This window comes from Trichoderma reesei, assembly GCF_000167675.1.
Source record: "Trichoderma reesei QM6a unplaced genomic scaffold TRIREscaffold_26, whole genome shotgun sequence".
Taxonomy (NCBI): Eukaryota; Fungi; Ascomycota; class Sordariomycetes; order Hypocreales; family Hypocreaceae; genus Trichoderma; species Trichoderma reesei.
Window position 1 is genome coordinate 349140 of NW_006711173.1, and position 24618 is coordinate 373757.

The 24618-nt window shown below is 56.0% G+C and overlaps 7 protein-coding genes across 7 annotated transcripts; 3 read left to right on the plus strand and 4 right to left on the minus strand.

Annotated features, from left to right (window-relative positions):
* Positions 1 to 1795: 1795 nt before the first annotated feature.
* On the plus strand, positions 1796 to 2795 carry TRIREDRAFT_111405 (uncharacterized protein; the record flags this gene model as incomplete). Its single annotated transcript, XM_006968804.1, has 3 exons — positions 1796 to 1979; positions 2119 to 2356; positions 2579 to 2795. 3 exons carry the CDS (start codon positions 1796 to 1798, stop codon positions 2793 to 2795), a joined length of 639 nt encoding a protein of 212 aa, XP_006968866.1.
* Positions 2796 to 4515: 1720 nt separating this feature from the next.
* On the minus strand, positions 4516 to 5802 carry TRIREDRAFT_5614 (uncharacterized protein; the record flags this gene model as incomplete). Its single annotated transcript, XM_006968755.1, has 1 exon — positions 4516 to 5802. The coding sequence occupies one exon, from the start codon at positions 5800 to 5802 to the stop codon at positions 4516 to 4518; it is 1287 nt and encodes a 428-aa protein (XP_006968817.1).
* Positions 5803 to 6642: 840 nt separating this feature from the next.
* TRIREDRAFT_81670 (uncharacterized protein) lies at positions 6643 to 9671 on the plus strand (the record flags this gene model as incomplete). The annotated part of the gene is made up of 6 exons (XM_006968805.1): positions 6643 to 6962; positions 7210 to 7485; positions 7696 to 7851; positions 7973 to 8351; positions 8561 to 9112; positions 9209 to 9671. The coding sequence occupies exons 2-6, from the start codon at positions 7395 to 7397 to the stop codon at positions 9669 to 9671; spliced, it is 1641 nt and encodes a 546-aa protein (XP_006968867.1). The 5' UTR covers positions 6643 to 6962; positions 7210 to 7394.
* A 194-nt stretch (positions 9672 to 9865) lies between these two features.
* TRIREDRAFT_111408 (uncharacterized protein) lies at positions 9866 to 11856 on the minus strand (the record flags this gene model as incomplete). Its single annotated transcript, XM_006968843.1, has 2 exons — positions 9866 to 10876; positions 11002 to 11856. The coding sequence occupies 2 exons, from the start codon at positions 11854 to 11856 to the stop codon at positions 9866 to 9868; spliced, it is 1866 nt and encodes a 621-aa protein (XP_006968905.1).
* Positions 11857 to 13041: 1185 nt separating this feature from the next.
* On the minus strand, positions 13042 to 14100 carry TRIREDRAFT_68842 (uncharacterized protein; the record flags this gene model as incomplete). Its single annotated transcript, XM_006968844.1, has 1 exon — positions 13042 to 14100. One exon carries the CDS (start codon positions 14098 to 14100, stop codon positions 13042 to 13044), a length of 1059 nt encoding a protein of 352 aa, XP_006968906.1.
* A 2862-nt stretch (positions 14101 to 16962) lies between these two features.
* TRIREDRAFT_68813 (uncharacterized protein) lies at positions 16963 to 18303 on the minus strand (the record flags this gene model as incomplete). The annotated part of the gene is made up of 1 exon (XM_006968845.1): positions 16963 to 18303. One exon carries the CDS (start codon positions 18301 to 18303, stop codon positions 16963 to 16965), a length of 1341 nt encoding a protein of 446 aa, XP_006968907.1.
* Positions 18304 to 22094: 3791 nt separating this feature from the next.
* Positions 22095 to 23916, plus strand: TRIREDRAFT_81676 (uncharacterized protein; the record flags this gene model as incomplete). The annotated part of the gene is made up of 1 exon (XM_006968806.1): positions 22095 to 23916. The coding sequence occupies one exon, from the start codon at positions 22095 to 22097 to the stop codon at positions 23379 to 23381; it is 1287 nt and encodes a 428-aa protein (XP_006968868.1). The 3' UTR covers positions 23382 to 23916.
* Positions 23917 to 24618: the final 702 nt, after the last annotated feature.

The following is a 24618-nucleotide window of genomic DNA, read 5'->3' on the forward strand; positions in this document are numbered from 1 at the left end:
CAAGTGTGAGTAGCCATAGCTACAAGTGCACGGGTTGATAAAACTTGCAACCGTCACCTCGATAATTATCACAAACTGAACGTTCAAGATGGTGTTGGTAGATAGGCCAAAAGGTCATCTCTGAACAACATCGTAGTAGTTCAGAGGCATGTCGTAGCTGTCATTCACGGGACCAGAAGGCAGCTAGATGGCCTCAAGCCGGCTACTGCACCCGGACTTGAATCGCTCCCAGTAGTTCAATGATCGAAGCCATGGGGTCCATGAGAGCGATAAGGCATCTTCAGCAGATAAGAATGTGTTGTAGGGCATTGGAGGCGTGTATTTCGCCAAGATTCCAGCTGCTACAGTTCAGTTTAGTGGGAAAGGGGGGGTGAGGTGGAAGCAAAGAGGCTCTAGCACCCGAGGATCCGGAAACGGTGACACACGCAGCCACATCCACCACTGGCGCCGTTGTATGATGTAAAACACATGCCTGGAAATGAACGTGGCTGTGGGATTTGTTTGGGTAATGGGGGTCAATGTATGACAAAGGGGAGTGAACGGGGGAGTCAAGGCAGCGGTGCAACAGGTCCCGCATGAGGTGTATGAGTTGACAGCATGTCTTTGAAGGCACGTGTACATCTGTGTACGATGTTGTTCAGTTTGTGTTGTTTTAGATGCGTATACTAGCCTGATGGCTTTGGTAGGTAGCAGATTGACACTTGACTGCATCACGGATGTGAGACATGATCATGGCGGGTAGGTCCCCATTGTGAGCATCGGAATGATGCTGCCGGCTGCCTCCCAAGCAGGTCGATATCGGAAGCCGACAGGGGAGCTAATGAAGGGCTATGACATGTTAGACACGGACAACAAGAGAGTCGAGATGTTTGGCATGCCCATTGGGACCCCGAGGCGGTCAAAAGCCCTCAATCACTGCATCCTCATGCCAAGCTTCAGGTATCAAAGACGGGGTATAGCAAGTCCAGTGCTCTGGGTCACCGGACCAGCTCTCTGTCACGGATTCGCTTCTGCTCCGCGCATACCCAAAGGTTCAACGGCTGGAGACACAATTATGATGCCACCTCGAGTCCCGTGATGAGACTCGGGCGCTCTCAGGGCTGCAGGACTGAACTCCGCCTTGGCTCGGCCGAAACGTTGCCTCGTCACGCGATGACAATTGGGAGAACAATAAGACGATCTGCAACAGCGCATAGGGCTGTGTTCAATTATTTGCTCTGCGCTGGGACCAGTCAGTGGCCTTTGCGGCTGCGATGGAGACTATTGAGTCCATTCAGTCTTTGACCGTGCTCTCTGTCAGCCTTGAAAACCAGGAATCCGTCTTGTACAGCCCGTGTATGTAAGGCATCTCCAGGTAGTGAGTTTCGAAAGAGACAGCTCAACATCTACCGAAGTTATGTCATGCATGCGACTCCAACAACATCAACTTGCCGAAAGCTGTTGGCCGAACCTATCATTGAATGCCCACCTCGTCGCTTTCCATCATCATTGCCCCAAAGAGGGAATAACAAAGCAGCCATTGGTTTACCTTTGCAAGATCCAGCCTAGAAACAAAAGTTCCAGCACGGTTCAGCGAGCAACAAAGCTTGGAAAGCTTGAACAGAGTCGTATCGTTGTTTTATCTGATGTATGGCCTGTCACCTGTCTTCTTCTCCTAAGAACTCTAGCATCATGACCAAGGCCTTAGCGATAGAATTACCCTCACTGTAGTTCCTTCATCTCATCCCCCATTTCGCAATCCTCTCCTCCAATAACCGAAGAATTTTCAAACCACTGCCCATCAAAGAGTTGCCCCATGACCGTTTCGACCCCTCGTTTCGAGATCATCAACAACAATCTTCTACCTAACATACCTACATATCGTCTCATCTATTCGTACTTCAGAAACACTGTCGTCATCCTCTTCTCTTCACAACTCCAAGATGGCCAAGAGCCCTTGTCACACCTCTGCCCTTCTACTGATGCCTCCAACGTCGACTGTATGTGATAGCCTGTGTCACTGCTTCGAGAAGGTACCTGATAACATGTACAAGAAGAAGTACCTGGCCCAACAGGCTTAAAGTACAGCAAACGGACAAGAAGTCCCCAGCATAAAGTCACTTGTTCGTGCCTCAATAGGGCCGAGGCACCATGCTCTTTGTACTCCGGTTCGCCGTCCACTATACGAATTCACAAACACATGGCCATCTTGTCCAAACTGCATGTATCCTACGGAACATCGCGGCCTCAACTCCGGCCTGCACTGTCCCGAAGCTTCAGTCGCTGGCAAGGGGACAAAGAATGGCAGCGACCAACCGAGCTTCTGGATGATTTCCGCTTTTGTCAACCGCCTCTTCGTTGCATCCACAACACAAACGTGTGCCATAAGCATACCTTTCTGCTTGACGTGCTTCCCCTTATGACAAATGGCAGCATCAGGTCACACCCAGAGCGCCACATCTTCGGGCGTTAAGTCTGCGAGGTCCACCGTTCCACAACAATCACGAGATATTTACTTAATTGCCAAGTCTCCTAAGATCTTGGAGCATGACGGTATGGCCTCTTGTGAGGGGCTACAGATAATGAATGGTCACCACAGACTTGTGATTCAACGCCGTCTATTTTCTCACGAAACCCGGACCATGCTCGACGATAGATCACTTATGCAAAGGTGGCGAGACCCGGAGACCCAGGTCGAGCGCAATGAGTCCCTCGCTCTCAGATTGGACAAGAGAGAAGACAACGACCGAGACAAACAAAATAGGCCTCGACTAAACCAGCAGACTTACCAAACCGCGGGCGTCTCTGTGTTATAGTCGCAGTCGAAGACAACCTTTGGCCGTCCGATTGGTCCGCGGAGAGACGGTCCCAATGGTTAAATAAGAGGTTGAAATTACGTGCATGAAAGTCCTACATATGCATCCATGCCCACCCTTGATGCCACGGTACCAGTCCAGCACAGTGCACATGGACCCCAACGCAACATGGCCCGATTTCGGATAGCCCTCCGGACGAGATGGAGGCACTCGGGCAGCTGACTTTGCTCCTCCATGAAGTGACAGGGTCTAGTAACCCCTTCTCACGCTCTCGACAGTAGACCACTGCCTGTCGTCGTCAACCTGGTTCTTTTAGCGGCTGTCAAATGCTTGTCTGCCCACGGAGACAAGACGGCATCTACGTGCGTCGTCTGTACGCACATATTGACCTATCAGAACTCTACGCCTCCAAGGACAAGCGTGACAGCCGTGAGAGCTCGGGTGGTACTCACCGGCAGCCAGAGGAGCTGAACCGTGTGCGAGGCCCTGTACATAGTACTGATGGGTTTTGTACTCTGTCCTGCGACACGCACGAGGCGTGTTGGCTACACGTGGGTCAGTTGAAGAGCCCGTTTGCCTTGCGGCGGTGTCACCAAGCAGGGAAGAGGGGAGCCGAGCAGCTGAAGAGTGATCTCGCCAGACGAGTCAGATTCTTATAAATCTCCACATGGAGGGGGGGGGACTCGACTGAATGGTCCCAACAGCCATCAGGTATTACAATCTGACAGCTCTTGACAAGGCCACATCTGCCCAACCCTGACTACAACGCACGACCAGCTAATCAGAGAAAAGGGAACAATGGTTAGCCGTGATAACGAGCTTCGTAGCTCGGCCCTTATCTTGGGTCGTTGTCGCGTGGCCCCGTTTGCACACGCGCGGTGTCCCAGTTCGGTGGGAAAAGTTGGTGTATGTACGACCTGTTCTGAGGGAGAGGGCCCATCAGCTCACTTACACGGACGGTTCACGTCCAAGGCACAAACGGCATATTGCGGACGGCCGGCAAAGGCCTGTCTTGCTGGTAGGACAAGTGATGAAACGACATCGTAATTTGGATCTGCGCCCTGGTGTGACGGAGTCGACTGACAGGACAGGCGGACTTCTGCTCCCCCCCCCCCCCCCCCCCTTATTATCGTTCTATGTTGCTCACTCAACCTTTGGCCCGCAAATGGAATTTTGTCTAGGTAGGTATTGATGATAGACGCTTCTCAAGGTACCTGAATATGCCATAGAAACCGCAATCCTCTTCCTCTACTTCAAGGTATGCTGCAAAACACCCCTCGTATCTATTCAAGAAAGCATGCGTGTCCTTTGCCCATTGCCCCATTGCCCCGGTATCGATATAGACACATACACAGACCGCTCGCGCATAGAGCACATAAAACGCCTTCTTCTCCTCGTCTGGTTCCATCGCCGAACCTCCGTTACTCCATTCCGCCTCCTACCCAGCCATCGCCCAAAAGTCCCCAAAGATGCCCTGGAGCCGGCCTCGGTAAAAGCCTCGCCCCAGTTTCTATTATCCGTTGATGAATTTCCCTCTCCGTTCTCCCATCTGCAAAGTTCCTGGGAGATTACAGTGCCTCCTGCACGACATAGTACTACCAGCACACCAAAGGCTGCTGATCCGCACGCGCGAATAATACCACAAAAGAGTGACATCAAATGGTCCATCGACCTACATGTACTGCCACAGTCCGTGTTCGCCTGGACCTTTCCAGGGGTTTCACACCTTGTTGTTGTACACGCTACCGTCCACGTAGTTGACCAGCTCCCTGACGGGATCGAGCTGCTCGAGGCCGCCCCCAAAGGCCATGCCCTTCTTCATGACGCGCCTGTAGTTGAGCCCCGGGCTGACCTTGCCCAGCACGTAGCCGCGCCTCGTCTCGACGCGGGAGGGCACGGGGATGCTCCGGCCGACGACGGCCTCCATGCCCTGCCAGGCAAAGGTGATGGCCTCCTTGGCGTCGGCCGGGATGCCCGCCTCGTCGAGCATGACGAACTTGGTGTCCGGGAAGGACGCCTTGAGGTGGTCGAGGATGTTTGGGTTCTTGGCGCCGCCGCCGCACATGTACACCTCGGCCAGCGGGCCGTACTGCGTGGGCATGTATCGCCTGTAGTGGTCGACAATGGCCTGTGCGGTGATGCGCGTGATGGTGGCGACGACGTCGTTGGGCGACATGCCGCTGGCGATGCCGCGCTCAATGAGCTCGTGCGCGATGGTGTCGCGGAACACCTCGCGGCCCGTCGTCTTGGGCGGCTCGAGCGCAAAGTAAAAGTGCGTCTGCAGGAAGTCGTCGACCATGGCCTGGTTCACCCGCCCGGCCTTGCCCATCTCGCCGTCCCTGTCGTACTCGCGCTCGCCGTTGGTGAAGTAGCGCACCGCGGCGTCGATGAAGACGTTGCCCGGGCCCGTGTCAAAGTCAAAGAACTCGTCGTTGAGCCGCCCGTCGACGTCGGGCGGGATGAAGCACACGTTGGCGATGCCGCCAATGTTCTGGCACGCCCGCAGCTTGGTCGGGTGGTGCAGCACCAGGGAGTCGAAGAAGGCAATCAGGGGCGCGCCCTGGCGGCCGGCCGCCTGGTCCGACACGCGAAAGTCCGTCACCGTCGTGATGCCGGTGATGGAGGCGATGAAGGTGCCCTCGGCCATGGTCAGGGCCGACTTCTTGCGGCCGCCCTGCGGCATGCTCTCCAGCCAGATGGTCTGGCCATGCGAGCCGATGGCGTCGATGGACGACAGGGGGATGCCGTGCTTGTCGGAAAAGGCCTTGACTGCCTCGGCAAACGTCTCTCCCAGGATGACGTTGACTTCGGACAGCTCCTCGGGCGTTGTGGTGTTGTGGAGGATCATGTCCATGACCCTCTTCTTGATCTTGGGCTCAAGCGGGATCTCGTCGTACTTGATCAGCTGGAAGTGCATGGGCTCGCTGGGGGACGCCTGTCTGAACCGGCACAGAGCGCAGTCGATGCCATCCATGGACGTGCCCGAGTTGAGCCCGAGGACCGTCATGTCGAGCGGTAACGACTCCTCCCCATAGTTGATGACAGCGTTGGCGGATCCCATGATGACGCTATATTTTTTCCCAGATTTCTAAGATTCTCCTCTGCAGTCAGTATGGAGAGAGAAGAGAGAGAGAGAGAGAGAGTCTTCGTCAACTTGTTTCTGTGTAAGAGACGAGAGCGAGAGAGAGCGAGAGAGAGCGAATATGGAGGCCCGAATCTTGGTCCAAACCCGAGAACCCGGCTGGTCTTTATTTCTCTACAGCCTCATACAAAACAGCCGACGATCGTTCGTCTCATCCAAGCTTCTCAGGAGTATACGCTATGATTCAGAAGGCCCCCTCGGGAGTTCACTGGCGTTTAGACGGCATATTGTTGAACAGGAATCAAAGTCCAAAACAGCAATCAACTTTGTGTGTGCGCCAAGTTGAGCCCGACTTTGAGTCCAACAGAATGGTCACACACACACGAACACACACACCACCACCACCCCCCCCTCCCCTCCTCTCCCCTTCTTCCCTTCTCAACGCGCCAATAGCCAGTTCGCCCCCGTCAAAACGCTTCGCACGGCTAAACGGCCGGTTGCCAAAACCGGAAAGCCCTTCGGTCTGGCCTTTGGCTTGCTGACTTATTCCGTGCTTATAGTACTATCCCACGACTCGTCAAAGGTCCTTTACCGAGGAAGCCCTTATTAAACGTTTAGGCAGCTGCTTTAGCCGTCGGGGAGGGGTGGGAAGAAAAGATACTCAAGAGTCACGGCTTTTCGCGCGTTCTCCGCCGCGCCAGCCCTCGTCGAGCTTTCAAACAAACAAAACCCCCCTCCCGGGAAATCAAAGCTCGTGCTCCCAGAGATTTTTACGCCCTTGGAGCAGCGCGTATTTCTCAGGGCTCCATCTTTTGCGCTTTCTCGTTGCGAGGCTAAAGCAGCTGCGGGTTCCGGGGGCTAGGAACGGGCAGCAGACCGGGGGTGGGAAGGGAGGGACCCTCGATCCGTTCCTCGTGGTCGTGATGGGGACAAGGGCCCAGAGAAACCCTTGACCAACAGATAATACCTACCGAGGACACACACACGCAGAGTTACGGACAGGACGGACAGCACAGTGGGAACAGCGGACAGCAAGAGGCTGCTGTTGGGTCTCCAACACTGGAACACACACATTTGCGGAAAAGGTAGCACTCGCTTCGGCTTCTCTTTCAAGACAACACGAACCACGCCATCATGAAAGGGCCTGGCTGACCTGGGTTTGGCGACGGGCTGGTCGTATTATCTATCACTTTCTCGTGGCATCCTGGCTCTTTTCCAGAGACCGCCTTTCCATCCAGTCTTATTCCCTCTTATTACGCGGCCGCGTCCCTAAAACTCGTCCCCCGTCTCCGATTTTTTTTTCCCTTTCTTTTTTAACCCCTTGATCTCTAGGTAGTGTCCAAGCTTTTCTTCCCGAGCCCAGATCGACGACTCGCCGCGAACTGCCGCTGGCTTATACATCACGCCAGCACTTTGTTATTACATCGCGATACGAGCACGGAGTACAGAACTGGCAGTACTACTATCATCAAACGGTTGTTCTCCCCCCTCCTCGGCTGGGAAATACCGTCGCTTCGATGGCGGGTCTCCAGATTTGGCGCCATGTCCCGGGAAAGGTGCTGCTGTTCCTAATCAACGTGGTCGCGGCCACGGCCCTGATCTTCGAAGGTATGTTATTACTACGCACAACTCCTCTCGACTAAGAGTCATACTGTACCTAGCTTCGTTATGGAGCGGCTTGTTATTTTGCCCTATTTCCTCGCCCAGCCGAGCTCCCCTTACGAGGCTAGTTTGTCTCCCTCGGGGCGATTCACATCATGTACGAGTATGTGAGGATGTGGCCATGGTGCTAATGAAATTGTCGGCCGTTTGAAAAAGGCTATAATCAGGGTGTCCTTGGGACCGTTAGCGCGACGCCAGGCTTCATCAAGATGGCAGATATCGGCCATGATGGGGTCGTAACCAACACCACTAAACAAGGCGGGCTTGCCGCAGCTTATTACTTTGGGGGCATGTGGGGATGCTTCATCGGAGGTACGATAACGATCCATCCTGGGGCGGGAGTGTAAGAGAGAGAGAGAGAGAGAGAGAAAGAGAGTGGTGTGTTGTTGCTGTTGTTGTGCAATATCGCAAGGTGCTAAGACCAAACAAACAGGATGGGTTGGCGATAGAATCGGCCGCAAGGGGGGCGTCCTCATCGGCACCGCCTTTGGCATCCTCGGCGCGGGCCTCATGGCCGGCAGCACAAACGCCAGCATGTTCATTTGCGCGCGTGTCATTGCCGGCATCGGCATTGGCTTCATGAACGCAATCATCCTGCCGTGGGTCAGCGAGCTGTCCCAGTCGCACGATCGCGGCTCCAGCTTCTCCCTGGTCTTTGTCGCAAACTACCTCGGCATCGTCATCGCCTACTGGATCAATTTCGGCATCCGCGACTCCAACGTCGAGTTCCGCTGGCGCTTCCCTCTGGCATGGATGATTATCCCCCTCCTGGTCGTCGACGTGGCCGTGCCGCTGCTGCCCGAGTCTCCTAGGTTAGTTTTCCCATATACCTCTACTTGGCATCCAACTCGTCTACCACCACCCCTTAGACAATCAGCCCCCCCCTCTCCCTCCCTTCTCTCTCTCTCTCTTTCTCTTACTCTCTCTCTCTCTCACTCCGTTTGGAGACATCTTCCTCTTTCGACGAGTAATGTAACGTGGGGGGAAAAAATGGCCATTAACCCTCCTCCTTCCAACACAGATGGCTCATCGCCAACGGCCGCCGTCAAGAAGCCATTGACATCCTCTGCAAGGTCAGAGGCGACCTGACCCCCAACGACCCCATCATCACCACCGAAGTCGAGCTCCTCGACGCCATCGTCGAGGCAAACCACCACAAGCGCAACGACCTCGCCAACATTGTCCTCGGCGGCCGCTTCTCCGGCAAGCTGCACCTCGGCCGCCGCGCCGTCCTCGGCTTCGCCCTGCAATGGATCCAGCAGTGGACCGGCATCCTCGCCATCGTCGGCTGGGCCGGCGTCCTCTTTGAGCTCGCCGGCTTCGACTCCTACAAGGCCCTCTGGCTCGCCGGCCTGGCCAACACCTTTGGCGTCCCCGGAACGGCCGCCGCGGCCTTTGTCATTGACCGCATGGGACGCGTCAAGTCGTTGATCACCTCCTTCATCATTCAGGGAATCTGCCTCTTTTTGGTGGCCGCTTTGATCAAGACTTCGCAGGACAATGCCATTTCCGATCCGGAGCTGTCGAAACGCCTCGGAACCGCTGCGGCGAGTTTCGTATTCATCTATGTCTGGTATGTTGTCTCTCCATATATACCTATGAAACTATAACAGAAAGAAGAAAAAAAAACCCCATCTAGAAAGTGTTGATCCTAATCAAAAAATGGCAGGTTCTTCACCATGTTCAACATCATCCCCTGCTGGATCTACGGCACAGAAATCTGGCCCCAGGAAGTCCGCGCAAAGGGCTACAGCTTCACCATCTTCGGCTGGGCCACCGGCTGCGGCTCCACCACCCTCATCATGCCCATCTTCCTCAGCAGAATCGGCTACGGCACCTATCTCTTCTTCGGCGCCATGAACGTCGTCGTCGCCCCCTTGGTCTGGTTCTTCTTCCCCGAGCTGGCCAACCGCACTCTCGAGGAGATTTCGCTCCTCTTCACGAGCGACAGCCTGCTGGCCAGCGAGAACATGAAGGAGTACAACCGTCGCGTGGACGAGGCCGGGGGCAACATTGCCGTGGCGGCCAGGCAGCTCCTGGACGAGGTGGACGGCAAGGACGCGGAGAGCGGTACGGAAATCGGAAGCCCTGATGAGAAGAGAGTCGAGGTCAACCACGAAGTTACCATGTGATTTGTTTGATGACGGAGATTAGCCCTTTGCTTTGGAACATACAGATGTATCTTTGATATCTTTGATCGGAAATAATCAGTTCAGGCCTCATGACATTTAGATGACGAGCCATTGAAAGAGAAAATAGGACCCCTTGTTTTCTTTCCGCTTCTTTGTGTTCTTTAAATTCTTGTGTATCTGCTCGTTTTTCAACTTCAGGTCCATACTGAACCAAAATCGAAATTCCACGTCAGGTCGCCTAACACGTCGGGGGGCACCTGGAACGACCAGTCGCCCGCCATTTCCGAGTTGACTGGGGGCTGCTCATAGGCATGCGCGGAACCCCTGGCACCGTCAACTGGCACCACTTGCTGCACCGTAGTGCTCACCGGCGCCTCTTCGGGGGGTGGTCTTGACTGTTGCCGCTGGGCAGACATGTACTCGTCAATGCGGGCTACCTGGGAACGCAGCTTGTCGCTCGCACTCGAGCTCCGGTGTATCGTCTCGAGGTTCTCGAGAAGCCTGGCCATGGCCAGCATGACGGACCTCACCCGGCTGTACTCGGCCTCGCTGAGAGGCTCTTCAAATACGGAACCGAGGATGGCGCCTATGCCTCCCAGGTGGTGCAGCAGCGGCTTGCTGATGGTCAAGCAGTATTGCACCGGAATGGAGTTGAACGCATCCACCACGTCGGCGGCGATGTCGCAGCGTTCCGCGATGCTTGCCCCTCCAGCAGCAAACAGTGTGATGCGGAGAAGCTGAAGGCTGGCGGTGATGTTGGCCGCCTGGAAGCCGAAAAGGTCTTGCTTCTGGTTGAACGTCATCTTGGGCGTGTTCTTGAAGCAATCGGGAAGATTCAGGTACATGCGGAGCACCTTGTCGCGGACGGACGTGCCAGTCACCGTGGACTGGTCGTCGATGATCTCCGACATGAATGACCTCCGCCGCTCCCTGAAGCGCGCTAGGGCATGCTCCAGCACTCTGTAGAGATCGGTGATGAAGTTCCAGCCGGACAGCCAGCAGTCGGACTGCGCGGTCAGGACGAGGCGAGCAATGGGGGGACTCAGCCCGCTAGGCGAGAGGCCTGGGCGCGCAATGCCCCCGTCGCTGATGTACTGGTCATCCACTTCGGCTGGGTAGGCGACATTTGCCTGCTGCTCGCGCGAGCGGATGACACCGCTCCAGACCACAGAAGTGAAGATGTCCAGGGTATAGATCGACCAAAACTGTGTGTATAATTCCGCGCCAGGGCAGCAAGATTAGCTGGGCGTGCTCCATCTTGCCGTATGTAGGTAGGTAGGGTAGGTATAGATGTAACGTCGGCAAAAGGGGAAAATGGAGAAACGCTTACCATTCTTCTCCTCTCCTCCCTCTCGATGATGCCGATGCCAGAGGGCCAGTTTGACTCGTCATGCAGGCCGTCCATGGCCATGAGGGTGTGGTAGATGCCGAGATGGTAATGCATGTCCCGGACCTTGCCGTTCTGGATGGCCGCAATGGCCACGATGGCGTGGGCACGGAGGATGTTGAAGTCGGAGCTTTCGACGCTAAACTCCAGCAGCTGCCTCCTGGCCTCGGCGTAGAACGTGTCCGGCAGCGTCTCCCTCTGCAGCGCCCGGACGTCCCACCGCGGGTTCATGACGGAGCCATCCCGCACACGGCCGCCCACCAGGGCGCAGACGGCCATGGTGGTGGCGAAGAGCGGCTGGTTGGTGTTGTACTCGGCCCGCGAGATCTTGCGGGTGAAGGAGGGCTGGTGGAAGAAGGGGAAGATGGGGTAGACCATCTCAAAGTACAGCTCGACGAGGTCGACGACCGTCGCCTGGCTGACAATGTAGGGCGCGCGCCAGGCGGCGGCGACGGACGACTGCGGCGAGGGGTTGGCATTGGGCCCCGGATGCTGGATCTCGGGGATGATGCGCAGGTCGCCTCCCTGCGAGGGCGATCGCGACGACTCGGCATCAGGCACGCCCTCGACGGCATGTCGATTGGCCGCTGGTCCCGCACTGCCGCGGGCGGGGACGCCTCGGCGACGCGGCTTGCGGTGGTAAGTGCACGTCTGGGCAAAGTCTCTGCAGTTCTGGCAGCCGGAGCCGTCCTCGGCCGGGCGGCAGCGGATGCTGCGGCGGTGGCAGTAGTCGCAGGCCCGCGAGATGCGGCGCTGCTTGGGCTTGGGGAGGTCGCGCGGGCTCTGGTCCGACGACATGATTCAGTCAGTTCAGGGCGTGGCTGTGGCTCGGGCTCAGGCTCAGCAGACGCGTGGGCACCGAGCCATTCGCTTTCGTGTCAGGAGCAGCAGCCTAAACGGCCAAAGACCCATGTCCCCCTCGTCTCTCACGCGATCTAGTGCAGAGCTATAGCGGATGTCTATCTGCAGACGCTGGGCTGGAACTGGAAGGGGGCACAACGGTGAGACAGGCCGCGCTGCGGTTGCTGGGCGCGGCTGGCGATGCTTCGGTCGGCAGGCGTGTCGCTGCGGCGGGCTGGAGCGCGGGTGGCGGTTCCCGAGGGCGGCTGCACGGCGGCTTTGCAGATGCATCCAGAAGAGGCAGAGAGTGCAGAGAGGCGAGAGGGAGGGAGAAGCTGAGGGATTCGCATCCCCCGACGCAGCAGGAAGACGACGAGAGCACCGTGCGGACTGCGCGCCAGCCCGCGGCGCCGGTACGGTGCGGCGCTTGTGGCTCTGCAGGCATCGCTACAGTGTGCACGCAGGCTCCGCACTACGACGTCGCAGTGCAGGGTGTCCCAATCCGGCCTCCTATTGCAACCTCGCCGGCGTTTTCGAGCGTTGTTCTTTTTTTTGTATCTTATTTTTCTTTCTCTGGCGTCTCTTCTTCAGTGCCCGGCCGCAGTTGTGCGCCAGGCATCGCATGATTGGGCATTGGGTCAACAGGCAAATCTCGTTTGAGTTTCATGCGTAATATTTCGCGTCCTTGTCGCTTGATGATATAAACAGTAAGATACCCGACCCTATCATACTCGTATATGTATGTGAATGCCCAGTTGTCCAAACCCCCCAGAAAACTCCTTTCAAACCTTGCCAGCTGCCTAGTTGAGCTACTATTACCTAGTAGTATTAATAGCAGGCAATGACTGCTGCAGTGGTCATGACTACCTACCTAGTACATCCATGCAGTTTTGGATCGGACCCAGCTCCGTTGATGCTGGTACCAGACCTTACCTTAGCTGCAGCAGCACTACGGGATCCGGCCAACAGGTTAGCGATTGAATCCCGTCGGCAGCCCTGGTACTGAAGACTCCGTGCTGCCCACCGCTTCCCACCCGCTCTTCGCTACCCCCGGCAGGTACCCAGGACTTGCACCGGCGACCGTCGCCTAACAGCACCTGCCATCCACCAATTGGATCCATCCCTCAAATCTCAGGCAACCTCTCAAGCCTCTCCCCGCTCAATCTCAAACAGCTGAGGCACGACATCTTTGAGGCTCTCCTCCAGACTCCGCCACTGGACGCCCAGCACCCGCTCCGTCTCGGTAGTGCTGACACCAAAGTGCGTGTGCGAGTCTCGCTTGCCTGGCTCGCCGACCGGGATTCGATCTCCGTACTTGGGCAGCACGCGCCGGCTCACGTCGCACAGCTCCTGGTTGCAGTAGACGCCGTTGGCCAGCAAGAAGCGACTGCCGCCGGCCTCGACGACCTGGAGCGCCTTGACGTGCGCCTCGGCAACGTCGCGGACATCGACCCAGACAGGCCCCCGAGTGGGCGGCACCGGCGCGTCTCGACCGGCGGAGAGGGAAGCCCAGACCAACTGGTTGCTGGTGTTGACGCCGGCAATTGTCGCGGGCTTGGCCTCGGGTAGGAACGGGCCAAAGACCATCCCGGGGCAGAGGCTGACGAGGTCGAAGCCGACCGCTCGATCCTCCATGAACTTCCAGGCGGCCTTTTCTGCTGCCGCCTTGCTCGCTCGGTATGCCGCGGGAGCGTTGTCTGCCTTGACTCCGTCTTCGTATGTCAGCGGGCTCCAGTCCCGGGCGCTGTAAGTCTTCTCAGGGCTGAGGCCGGCCGAGGCGTCGTATATGGAGGCGAAGCTGTTCGTTTGGACGACTCTCCGGATGCTCTTGATCTGAGCGGCAGCCTCCAGGATGGCCGTTGATCCTTGTACCGCGGGAATCATCATCTCTCGTTCGAAATCAGTGGCCTTATAGTGAAATGGTGCGGCCAGGTGAAGGACTGCTGCCGGGGACAGGTGGCCGAGGACATCGAGGTAGCTCTGAGCATTTGTAATGTCTTCAATGACAACCACCTCCAGCCCGGTGTGCCCTTTGTGTGTCTTCTTCACCGCAGCAGCCTTGGCCTGGTTTCTGACGGTTCCAATAACACGGTAGCCCTCCCGCAGTAATACGGCGACGCAGTGTTGTGCAATGAACCCGTTGGCGCCTGTGACGACGACCAGTGCCGGCGGCTCAATGCCAGACGCAAGCAATGAGGGCATCTTGCGTGACAGAGGAAGAATGGTATGATGCAGCAATGTGTTGGCAGCACGGGGAGATGAGGAAGGTCAGAGATGAAAGGCTTGTGTTTCTGTAGGGCTGGACCATTTGCTACCTTATGGTATCAACTCTCGAGTCAAGGAAATGGGAGGCCGTCGTTATGTATTGGCTGCTCCATCGGACACGGATCGCTCTATCGACGAGTCTCCGCGGGACCAAGAAAAAAAAAGGAACAGCGGCTTAGGCGCTCAAGCCAGCGGAGCATCGCGGCAGCTCCATGATTGCATCCTCGTGTCCTCTGGTCATTGTTTGCCGACGGCCAGGCCAGTCTGGTGTTACACGCCGCTCGACGCTCATCGACAGCTCCAGGCAGAGAGGTGAGAGACGGGTGATGGATCAGCGTCGGCTCTCCACGCTGGCGGGCGACTGGCTGCTCGAGACGGTGCTTGCATAGCGTACGCCGACCCGACCCCCCTGCAGCCGTCGCAAAGCTCGATTGCCAACAAGCCTTTGCGTCTCTGCAGAGCCCTCCGGGGTGGGGCAGAGAGGAGAGGCAGAGCCGGCTTCCGGCCCCCGGCGACTTCGCCGAGCGGACCGGTGTAAGGTCATACAGCCTCGATGTCGTTGAGCAGGATGTGGGTTGAAGCAAGCACGCGTGCGAGTCTCTAGCAGGGTACTGACTATTCTATACTACGAGCAGATAGCACGAGCTGAGGCAACGATGGCTCCTGTCATCGTGGTGTTACCGAGACACAGCATACAGGGTAACGGATCGCTCAGATTGTATGACCACTCTCTGTTGGCATCAACCTTGTGCCGTCCTTATTATAACCCGTACCAGAGATGTCTTCATAAGCTATTGAAGCTTCCTACAGTCTTTGTGATGGATGCGCCGGCGGCATTTTGTTTGTATGTCATCCATGTTTGCTACCACAACATACCGACTCATTCAGTCCCCGCTCAAGCATATCACAACCACAGTCAGACTAGCATGGCCAGAGCCTATTGCTTCTCATCTCGCTCAGCCCCTTTGGGCTTTTAGGTTGATGCCACAAAGCTATCGTGATTAGTCGACACCGCTCTTTAATACTTGTCCCTCTCCAAGGGGTGGCTGCCTTGGTGGGATGCATCTTGTCGGCTTCGACCAGCAGACCGCGCTGACAACGCCACAGCTGATGCCTCTAGCGCCAAAGGAGAGGATGCTCAACAGCCAGACAGCAAACAATGGGCGCACGGATAGCATGCCTGTGATTTGTCACTATGAAGTGTTTGTATGCAACTGCCTTGTAGGGGCACGAGGCGAACGAGGGAACAACGGATCCTGAGTGACAGGATGCAGTCAACTTTCTAGTCTGCAGAGCCGCTAATCTCACGAGACAAGAGCCCAGATGGAAGATCATCAAGAGTGACAGTGGTCATGGCCGTCGCGAATTTCAGACCTTCGAGCCGCACCGCGGAGTCGCGCCAGCGCCGACGCAACGCTTTATGCAATCCGTTGTCATCCTGACCAAGCATGGAGCGAGTTGTCGCGGTCTGTCAACCTGTGCCGTTCGCCAACCAGATGAGAGTTGAAGAATGATGAATGGCACATGTGCGCATGTACACGTCAGGCAGGGGGAGAGGAGCAGCCGTCGGTTGTGGTGATGCGGCAAGCCTGCGAGTATACGATTCGCTCTATGCCTCGACACTCTGTCCATCCACAGGAGGTATATCGTCCATGCTGCAGACCGCGAGCAGAACAGATAAACACACGATACTTTGCCAAGAAGCAACCAGCGAAGCATTGGGCATGGCTTGCACCACATCATCAAACATACTACTAATACGGAATACTGCTCACACAGAGAGCATCAAGTCAGCCAGTAGCCGCAGCCCATCCGACTTGTCCAGTATCACCGAGTGGTCAATATCAGCCCTGCAGTGATGCAAGCCACACCGAGCCCCTAGCAAACTGTCCGTCTGGGAATAACGGGCTATGATTCGATGCCGTGTTTCGGGCTGACGCTTCAGTCGGGCTATTCCTTGACGGCTCACACTGCGTACCTATCCGCGGTCCATAGCTTACACGACGACTAGGGTCGGCCATGTCGCAAGTCATCTGCGGTTACTACGACGAAGCACCCCTTGATTCACCTTGTTCATGGTGAAAACTGTCGCGGGCTCGCTTGTCCGGCTTATGGAGCTGCGCGTCAAACGGTGGGGACAGTCTCGATCCGCCTGCTCATCTGCCGCCCCCATGACTTCCCACTGCCGTTTGGTTCCCGAGCTACTGTATCATGGCCCCTCTCTCTGTCCGCGGATAGACGATCAAATGGGACCGACCTGTTGTCCGTTGCGTGCTGAGCACGCGTCTTGCAGCCACTGAAGCCTCAGAGGTTCAACACGTTCTGCGCGACATCAACTTCTTTCTAGTGTTAGTGAATATCTCCGAGAATACGCACATCCCACATCCGGATTTGTACTCTGTACTTATTCCATGTCTCTTTCTATTGCAAAATCTGTAATATGAAAACGTTCGTGTGGGGAACTGATAGTGGCAGCGACGCTTGCAGATAACGTACATGTAAGCACTCTGGGGCTGTCTACCCCCTTTCCTCAATGAGAGGCGGCTCCTGGATTACTCGGAGGCAGAAACACATGGATTATATGATACAAAAGCTGACAAGACTGGCAAAAAACTAGGTAAACAGAATCGGACTGCCTCTGACAATTCTATGCTCCGCCCTGGAGAACTTGAAACCCATAGACGGAAAGAAGAACGACTTTTGGAAAGAGGTTTCATATTCCAGAACAATACGAAGGAAAAGACTGCACGCAGATACACAGCTCGGAAGGCATCCAGGCCCCCCTGACATGCGTCCCCCTTAGTAAACATATTGGAAGGTCGGGTTGGTAAGGTCTGTCTGGCTGTCGTCGACCGCCTTGGCGTCAATCTCGCCTCGCCGGATGGCCTCCAGCTCCGCTTGACGGGCCGCGGCCGTCTTTGCATTCCGCATGCCATAAAGGACCCTCAACAGGATGGTGACAATGATGGATGCGCCGGCAACGCCTAGGACGGTGATCTTGGCGGGCAGGTACTTGGGCTTGTCCTTATCCTGGAACGTCTGCGGGCCGATGATGTTGGCGATGGAAAAGGCAATGGCGATCATCACATTGACCGTCACCTTCTTGGTGTATCCCTGCGTGTTGGCACCGACCAGAGCGTAGATGAGAGCCAGGGGGGCCACGTCAAAGTTGATGAGGTAGACACCGGCCAGGGCGCCGGCGTTGGACTTGGCAAAGGACATGAGGGCTGCACCGATAATGGTCGGGATCAGGAGACCGATGATGCTCAGCCAGCGAGGCAGGTTGTAGTAGATGACGTAGGTGCCAGCGAGGGTGGCGAAGATGGAAATGGCGCCGGCCGGCATGTTGAGGAGCGCCGACTTCTTGGGCGTCAGGAAGATGGAGTTGATGATGGTGGCCGAGAAGGTGGTGATGATGCCGGAGGGGATGACGATGAGGATAGTGTTGAGGAACAGCAGCCACACCTGGAGATCCTTGAGGGCGTCCAGGATGCCGGATGCGCGGAAGACCTTCTTGCCGGCGCCGGCCTGGTCGCGGGCCAGGACTTCCTCGATGAGCGCCTTTTCGTCTTCGGTCAGGAAGCCTGCCTCACGGACGCCGCTGGGCATGACGACGATGACGGCCACGGCAACGAAGAGGTTGAAGACGCCGACGGCGACAAACATGATGCGCCAGCTCTGGAAGGACGAGGTGGTCGAGCCGTGCTGCGCCGCCCAGGAGATGAGTCCTCCCAGGACCTGTCCAGCGCCCAGGCCGCAGTACCAGATGCCGGTGCGCAGCGTCGCCTGCTTCTTGTTGTACCACTGCGACGTGATCATGATGAGGGCGGGCGTGATGACGGCCTCGAACATGCCCAGGAGCGTCCGCACGGCGGCGGCGCCGGCAAAGTTCTGCGTCGCGGCCGTGCAGCACACGATGATGCCCCAGAGCAGGACGTTGAAGCCGAGGACCTTGGACACGGGGAACTTTTGGATCAGGTAGCCCTGGGGGAACTCGGCGACGGCGTAGCCGATGAAGAAGGCCGTGGCCATCCAGGAGAAGTCGTTGCCGACAAAGTGGAGGTTCTTGGCGATGCCCATGATGTTGGCGTAGTTGACGATGACCTTGTCGAGGAACTGCAGGAAGTAGCAGAAGAACATGAGCGGCACGAGCCTCATGTCAATCTTTCGGTAGATGCGCCTGAGCTCCTCCTTCTTGGCCGCCGGATCGTCGAGGGACGAGCCGTGGCTCGAGGTCACTGGCGACGCGACCTTTTCATCCATCCTGGAGGAGTCGATCATGTCGAACCGAGGAGAAGGCGGGGAGGAGTATGGAGGCTTAGGAGGTCGAATTCAACAATAAAGCATACAATATGAGAGAGGAGAGAAGAAGGGAAAGAAAAAAAGGACGTGGCTTAGTTCATTCTTTTACCAAAAGAAAAGCCACCGCAAGCCTGGATGATTGAAAGCGGAAAGATCGTGAACACCACCAATAGGACGGCCAAAACATCAACGCATAAACCATCTTCAGCCAGAGACCGGCCGGGGAAAGAGCCTCATACATATATCAAACATGGGCATCCGCACCAGGCCAGGAACCAGGACGGGACAACATACGATTCCCATTCCCCGACTGGCATTCTCGGCCCTGCTAGCATTTGGCCACCACACCCTTTCCAAACACCTTGTTCGATTAGAGTAGGGCTCCAGTAGCCAGAATGGTAGTTCTCGGCCGTTCGTCTGCATGGCGCATCGGTTCGTTCTTTTTCTTCCTTTAATTATTTCTTTCCTGCAGCGTCACTGATACGATGTAACGTTGGCGGGCTCGGCCATGCATGGGCACTAACACCGGTTCCTTGCTCCTACAAGCAGCTGCAGATTCTCACATGCCTAGGTATGGATCTTCTCCCTTGGCCGCAATGTCCATTTCCGTTTGTGCCAACTTTCAGCAGAACCATCGTGTCTTACAGACTGGATCTACCTTGAGTATCTGTATCACTGGACCGAGAGCGAGCTGCAAGGGGCCGCTGCTGTTGCAGATTGCAAAATGCACCGAACAGAGCAGCTCATGCAGCTGACCGCAAGAGCATGAACAGCACCCCACGAGCAATGGAAAACCGGCTAAAATGATTATTGCTCATTTATTTGTCGGTAAGGTCTTATTTTTCGCGATCAGGGCCAACAAGGCCGAGCAAAACCGCAGCCGAAAATCAAGGCCCTTTTCTTCCGTGCCCAGACTCGCTCATTTCTGCCTCGGAATATTATGATCTGATTCAGTGGTAGAACGACATGGAGTCCGGGGTGGGCCAGTGATACCGCACAGGATCTGTTCAGCATCACCCTCTGCAACATCAAGGCATCATCTCGATCGAAGATTCTCAGGTGGTAGAAGGAAGAAAGGTCGGCTTTTGAGCTCGGCCGCACTGCCCAATGTCTCACTCTTGTTCTACTTTTCTTGGCCATGAACCTCGTCATACATACAACCTCGGGCATGGTACGGTCCTGGACACGAATACTAGGTAGGACACATTGGAAGAGCGTCCGTTTGCCTCTTCCCCAGACGCAGTGATGCCGATATTACTTGGGCTCGCTTGCTACAGAATCGGTGGCTGGAGCCCGCATGTCCCTGGCAGCGGCCTGTCTGCCGGCCCCAGAAGGCGTTCGCTAGGGCGGCTTGTCTGTTGATACGACATGTCAACATCGAGGCTTTGCCCCGTCATCAGCCAGGAACCATGCTTGAATATCCGTTCGACAGTTGATATGCCATTATCAAGCTAAGGTATGCGTTCCCTGCTCCTTGAACCTGAATTTCAATAACGAAAGCGACGCGAAATTCAAGCAAAAACCTGCACTCTTCTTGTCTAGCCAATGCCGAATCTCCCTCACCTCTCACCTCCTCCCCCCCCTGTCCCTGTTCGCCAGCAAAAAAAATCTGCGGCCGTCGGAAACCCCTGTCCCCCCCTCCATTCTGTCCTGTTCCCACAGCTTTCCCCTAGACTACCTACCTAGATCGCCGCGCTTCATCCCGCGGACCCGGACGCTCGGATCGCTTCCGAGCGCTGCAACGAGAACCAGCGGCAGAAGCAACCACCTCAAGTCGGGCATAAGAGGCAAAATAACAATCCAAAACTTTAAGCAATTCAAGCCAGGAATTGGATTAGAGAGTCCACAATATCCCGGGACCCCTTTCGCGCCCCATTTCGCTCACCATGCAATGGCGAACGTAGGGTCGACCACCAGAGGCAGATCGCCCAACGCCGAAGGGGGGGGGGGGGGGGGGGGGGGGGGGGGCTGATTAACGAGCCATCTGATCGTGTGCAGTTCCCGCTCTCCTCCATCTCTATTCTCGGATGTTTCGCGAGGCTTTAGAGAAGGCGAAACACGGTGAAACTCGCACTAGGAAATCAGGAGTCCGTGGAGTCAAGTTCGGCATGATGAAGCTCTCTATCAGCGACACCTAGGAGGATTTATATCGACTCAAGATAGATTATCCTGCATACGAGAATCGAGAGAATCGTCGACAGCAAATCGATAACCGACGGCACGCCATGGCTAGGGTGAGACTGTCAACGATCCCTCAGCCCAACGCTTATTGATGTCTATTATAAGGTATTAGTAGGTAAATGGAAACTGCAAAGTACTGTATACCTTCGTGTGAAGCCAACGAGCCGGGCCTAAAGAGGATTCAAGACTCTTATCTCCCCCTATTCCAAGACACAAGAACATGCCTGTCTCCGTTATCCCAACTCGTCCTCGTACAAATCACTCACTTACGAACCAGAACTGTTTCTCTACGCCGTTTTCTGCTTGACTCGATTCGACCGTCCCCATGCATCCGTAAAGACGGCGCCAATTTCCTCCCCAACTTACACGCCTTCTCTTTCCCCCCTCGCCATCCTCGAACAACACATCAACGCCGCCGTCGTAAACGGACGATGCGCAAACGACATGCATATCCTTGCTCTTCGTACATCCAACTCCATGCTACAGACCATACATATGAGTCCTCCGCTATTTGTCAAGACATAGAGTGCTAAGGCAGCCTAACCAGCCCCCCTAACAACAGAACTCGTTCACCTAAGGTCCTTGTCCCAAACCGCAGGTCAAGCAGCACCCAATGCAACGACGTAATGTGTCCGTACGAGTACATGTCGTTTCGTCATACGCACATCGTAATATACCTGGTAACATCAGCAAAAGTAACGCATCAATGGCATAATACTACTACAAAAGGCCTTCCGACGGCTGCAACACCAGCTCCATATAAGTCACGAGCCGCATTCCCATACTGTCGCTGCGGAATTAAGTGAAAAAAAAAAAAAAAAAAAAAAAAAAAAAAAAAAAAAAAAAAAAAAAAAAAAAAAAAAAAAAATTAGAGGCGCAAACGACGGCCGTTGCTCCGACGGCGTATCAACACATAAGCGGCAGACTAGGTAACAATCTGCTACCAACAGACTAAGGTGTGTATGCTGCAATCGGCGTGGCTGCTGCTGCTCCATCTCCAGGACCAGGACAGTCAGAACCTACCTTACCTTATGAAGAGACAACATCACAGCCCAAACTAGGGTGGTGCTTGCCTACTTGCCTGTGCTCCCTTGGCTGTATATCGAATGTATAAGGGCATAAATAAATCCAAAAGTGAAAAGAAAAGTGACAGAGAGCCCTTGATAACTGCACAAACATTCCGCTGCGACAGGCACAAGGTCAGGCCTATTGCCACCTTGCGATCTTTTACAAGCAAATGCTACTGCTCCGTCTTTGACTGTGTTGTTCCTTGATGGCTGATACCTCCTACTCCCGTGACCTAGATATCCACGATATAGTCCCGTGTAAATCAACACACTATCCGCTGTTGCGTTTCATCCCAATTATATTCATTGCCCCTCCCAGCCAAACAAATATCCTTGCCCTCTGAACCCGGTACCAAAGACACAATAACCCAGCATCCCATCATGGCCGGCACGACTGGAACGCATACAACACCCTCCTACAACATCGCCATCATCGGCTCAGGCCTCGGCGGCCTGTCCGCCGCCATCGCCCTCCGCCGCGCCGGCCATCGCGTTACCATCTACGAGCGATACGACTTTGGCGGAGAGGTCGGCGCGTCGCTGTCGCTCGCCTCCAACGGCTCGCGCTTCCTGCAAGAGTGGCAAGTCGACATAGCCTCGGCCAGGCCCGTCGTCCTGCGGAACCTCATCATGCACGACTGGTCCTCGGGCGAGGTGTCCGCCCAGTATCCGCTGGGAGACTATCGTCAGCGGTTCGGCACCGACTACAACAACTTCCACCGCATTGATCTCCATAAGCACCTAAAAGAGGTGGCGACGGCCGAGGCGGGCCAGGGCCCTCCGGCACAGCTCAAGGTCTGGCACAAAGCAGTCAGGCTAGACAGTCGTGAAGGAAGGATAGCGTTCGACAACGGTGCCGAGGCTGTTCACGATGTTGTCGTCTGCGCGGATGGGATTCGAAGCCAGATGCGAGAGCAGCTCGGCATCGTTCCTCGAGTCACGCCGTCCACCTCTTGTTGCTACCGGTGCATCATCAGCACCGCCAAGCTCCGCGAGCTGGGCCTGCAAGAGTTCGCCGACAACAGTGCCATTGAGTTTTGGGGCGGTAACGGCATCGACAAGATCGTCATGAGTCCATGCTCCAACCACGAGGTCGTCAGCTGCTACTGCTTCTACCCGGCTCAAAAAAACAACCTCAAGGAGGACGGCTGGAATATCTCGTCCACGGGCGAGACCCTGGCGGCAACGTTCCCCGACCTGGACGAGAGGCTCCGGCTCCTATTCCTCAACGCAGATGACATCAAGATGTGGCGCCTTTACAATCATGAGCCCTACCCGTACTGGGTGAGCGGACGATCCTGCCTCCTCGGAGACGCAGCCCATCCCATGATGCCCGATCAGTCTCAAGGTGCATGCATGGCTCTCGAAGACGCTGGAGCCCTCGGCATCCTCTTCTCAGACGAGTACGCACATCTGTCGATACCTGAGAAGCTTCAGCTGTATGAGCTGGAGCGCAAACCGCGAGCCACGCGAGTGCAAGAGAGCAGCCGAAGAGCCAGGACCGACATCACAGAACGCATCGGCTGGAGCAGCGCCAACGACCGGCCAGGCAAGCTGACCATCGAAGAGGTATGCGGGTACAATATGCATTCTCACATAGCCGAGCTGGTGAAGAGCTTCACGGACCCTTTGAGTAGATCCGCGGTCAACAACGAGCAGCGGCCGTGAGTGTGCTTCGATGTCTGTTGTTGCTGTTGGGGTGATCTCACTACATGTAGTGTAGTGGCAACCTCCGAGGTTTCAATCAATCCTGATGCGAGTCGGCATGAGTGATAGCTTTCATGATATGATGAAACGAAAACAACAATCTTCGCCGACACAAGTATGCTGTCTTGACAAGCTAGATCTCTGGAGAATGTGCTTAGAATACGGCGAGGCCATGCATCTCCTCGTACCGGATCCGTGCCCAGTTGACAATGGTGCCCGTGCCCTCGGTCTGATCGCGCATCCTCCAGACACGCTCCACCAGTGCTCGCGCGTTGTAGATGTATCCGAAGCCGCAGGTGCGCTCCATGACGAGGAGGCGGTCCTGGATGACGACGCGCTGCTCCATCGTCCAGCATGCGCCCCCGGCCATGACCAGCGGATACATCAGGCACGGCTCCAGAGGGCTGCCGTAGCGGATCTTCTGCACTGCGTCCAAGATGCCCTCGACGTTTCTGACAACTCTGGCATCGTTGAGATCGTAGCCTTCCACAATCTGGTGTAGGCGAAGTCTGATGGCGTACTCGTAGGCCATGGTTGCGTACAAGACATCGTCGTTGGCCACGCCGGTAGTCCAGGCGGTGGCCCTTTGCCGGCCGCCGTACTCGTACGACCAGTGGTTGATGCGCTCCTCGATCTGTAAGGCTTCCTTGCGAAAGGCGGCCTCCGAGGCGCGATCCACGCGGTTCTTGCGCTTGTCGGCCAGCGAGTTGACGACGTCGACCAGATGGAACAGCTCTTTGGGAATGCCGTAAATGGCCGCGTCCTCGTCATCGGGGGCGGCCGTCAGCCGGTCCAGCGTGGCCGCCTCCCGCTCGTCCTCGCCCATGAGCGGAGGCTTGCACGTCGAGGTCGTGGCAGCGGAATCGAGGAACCGCGCGAGCCGCACAAGGAACTTGTTGTGGCCGTTCATGCGATCGCCCTGCTGCTGGTTCATCAAGGCCGTCAGCAGCCTCTTGGCCCCCTTGAGATGGAGCTGCCAGCCTTCGCTGGTGCCGTCGAACAGCTCCGTCATGCACAGCAACAGGCTGCTGACCAGGGCGATGTCGGCGTTGGAGCGATCCACGTGAGGCAGCAACCTGGCCAGAGACTGCGTCGCCTTACTCTGGTGATAGAGGCCCCTGTCGGCGAGTTGAGGTTGCAGCTTGCGCCAATGGTTGGCGGAGAGCGCCAGAATGCAGTGCATGACGAGGTCGTTGTT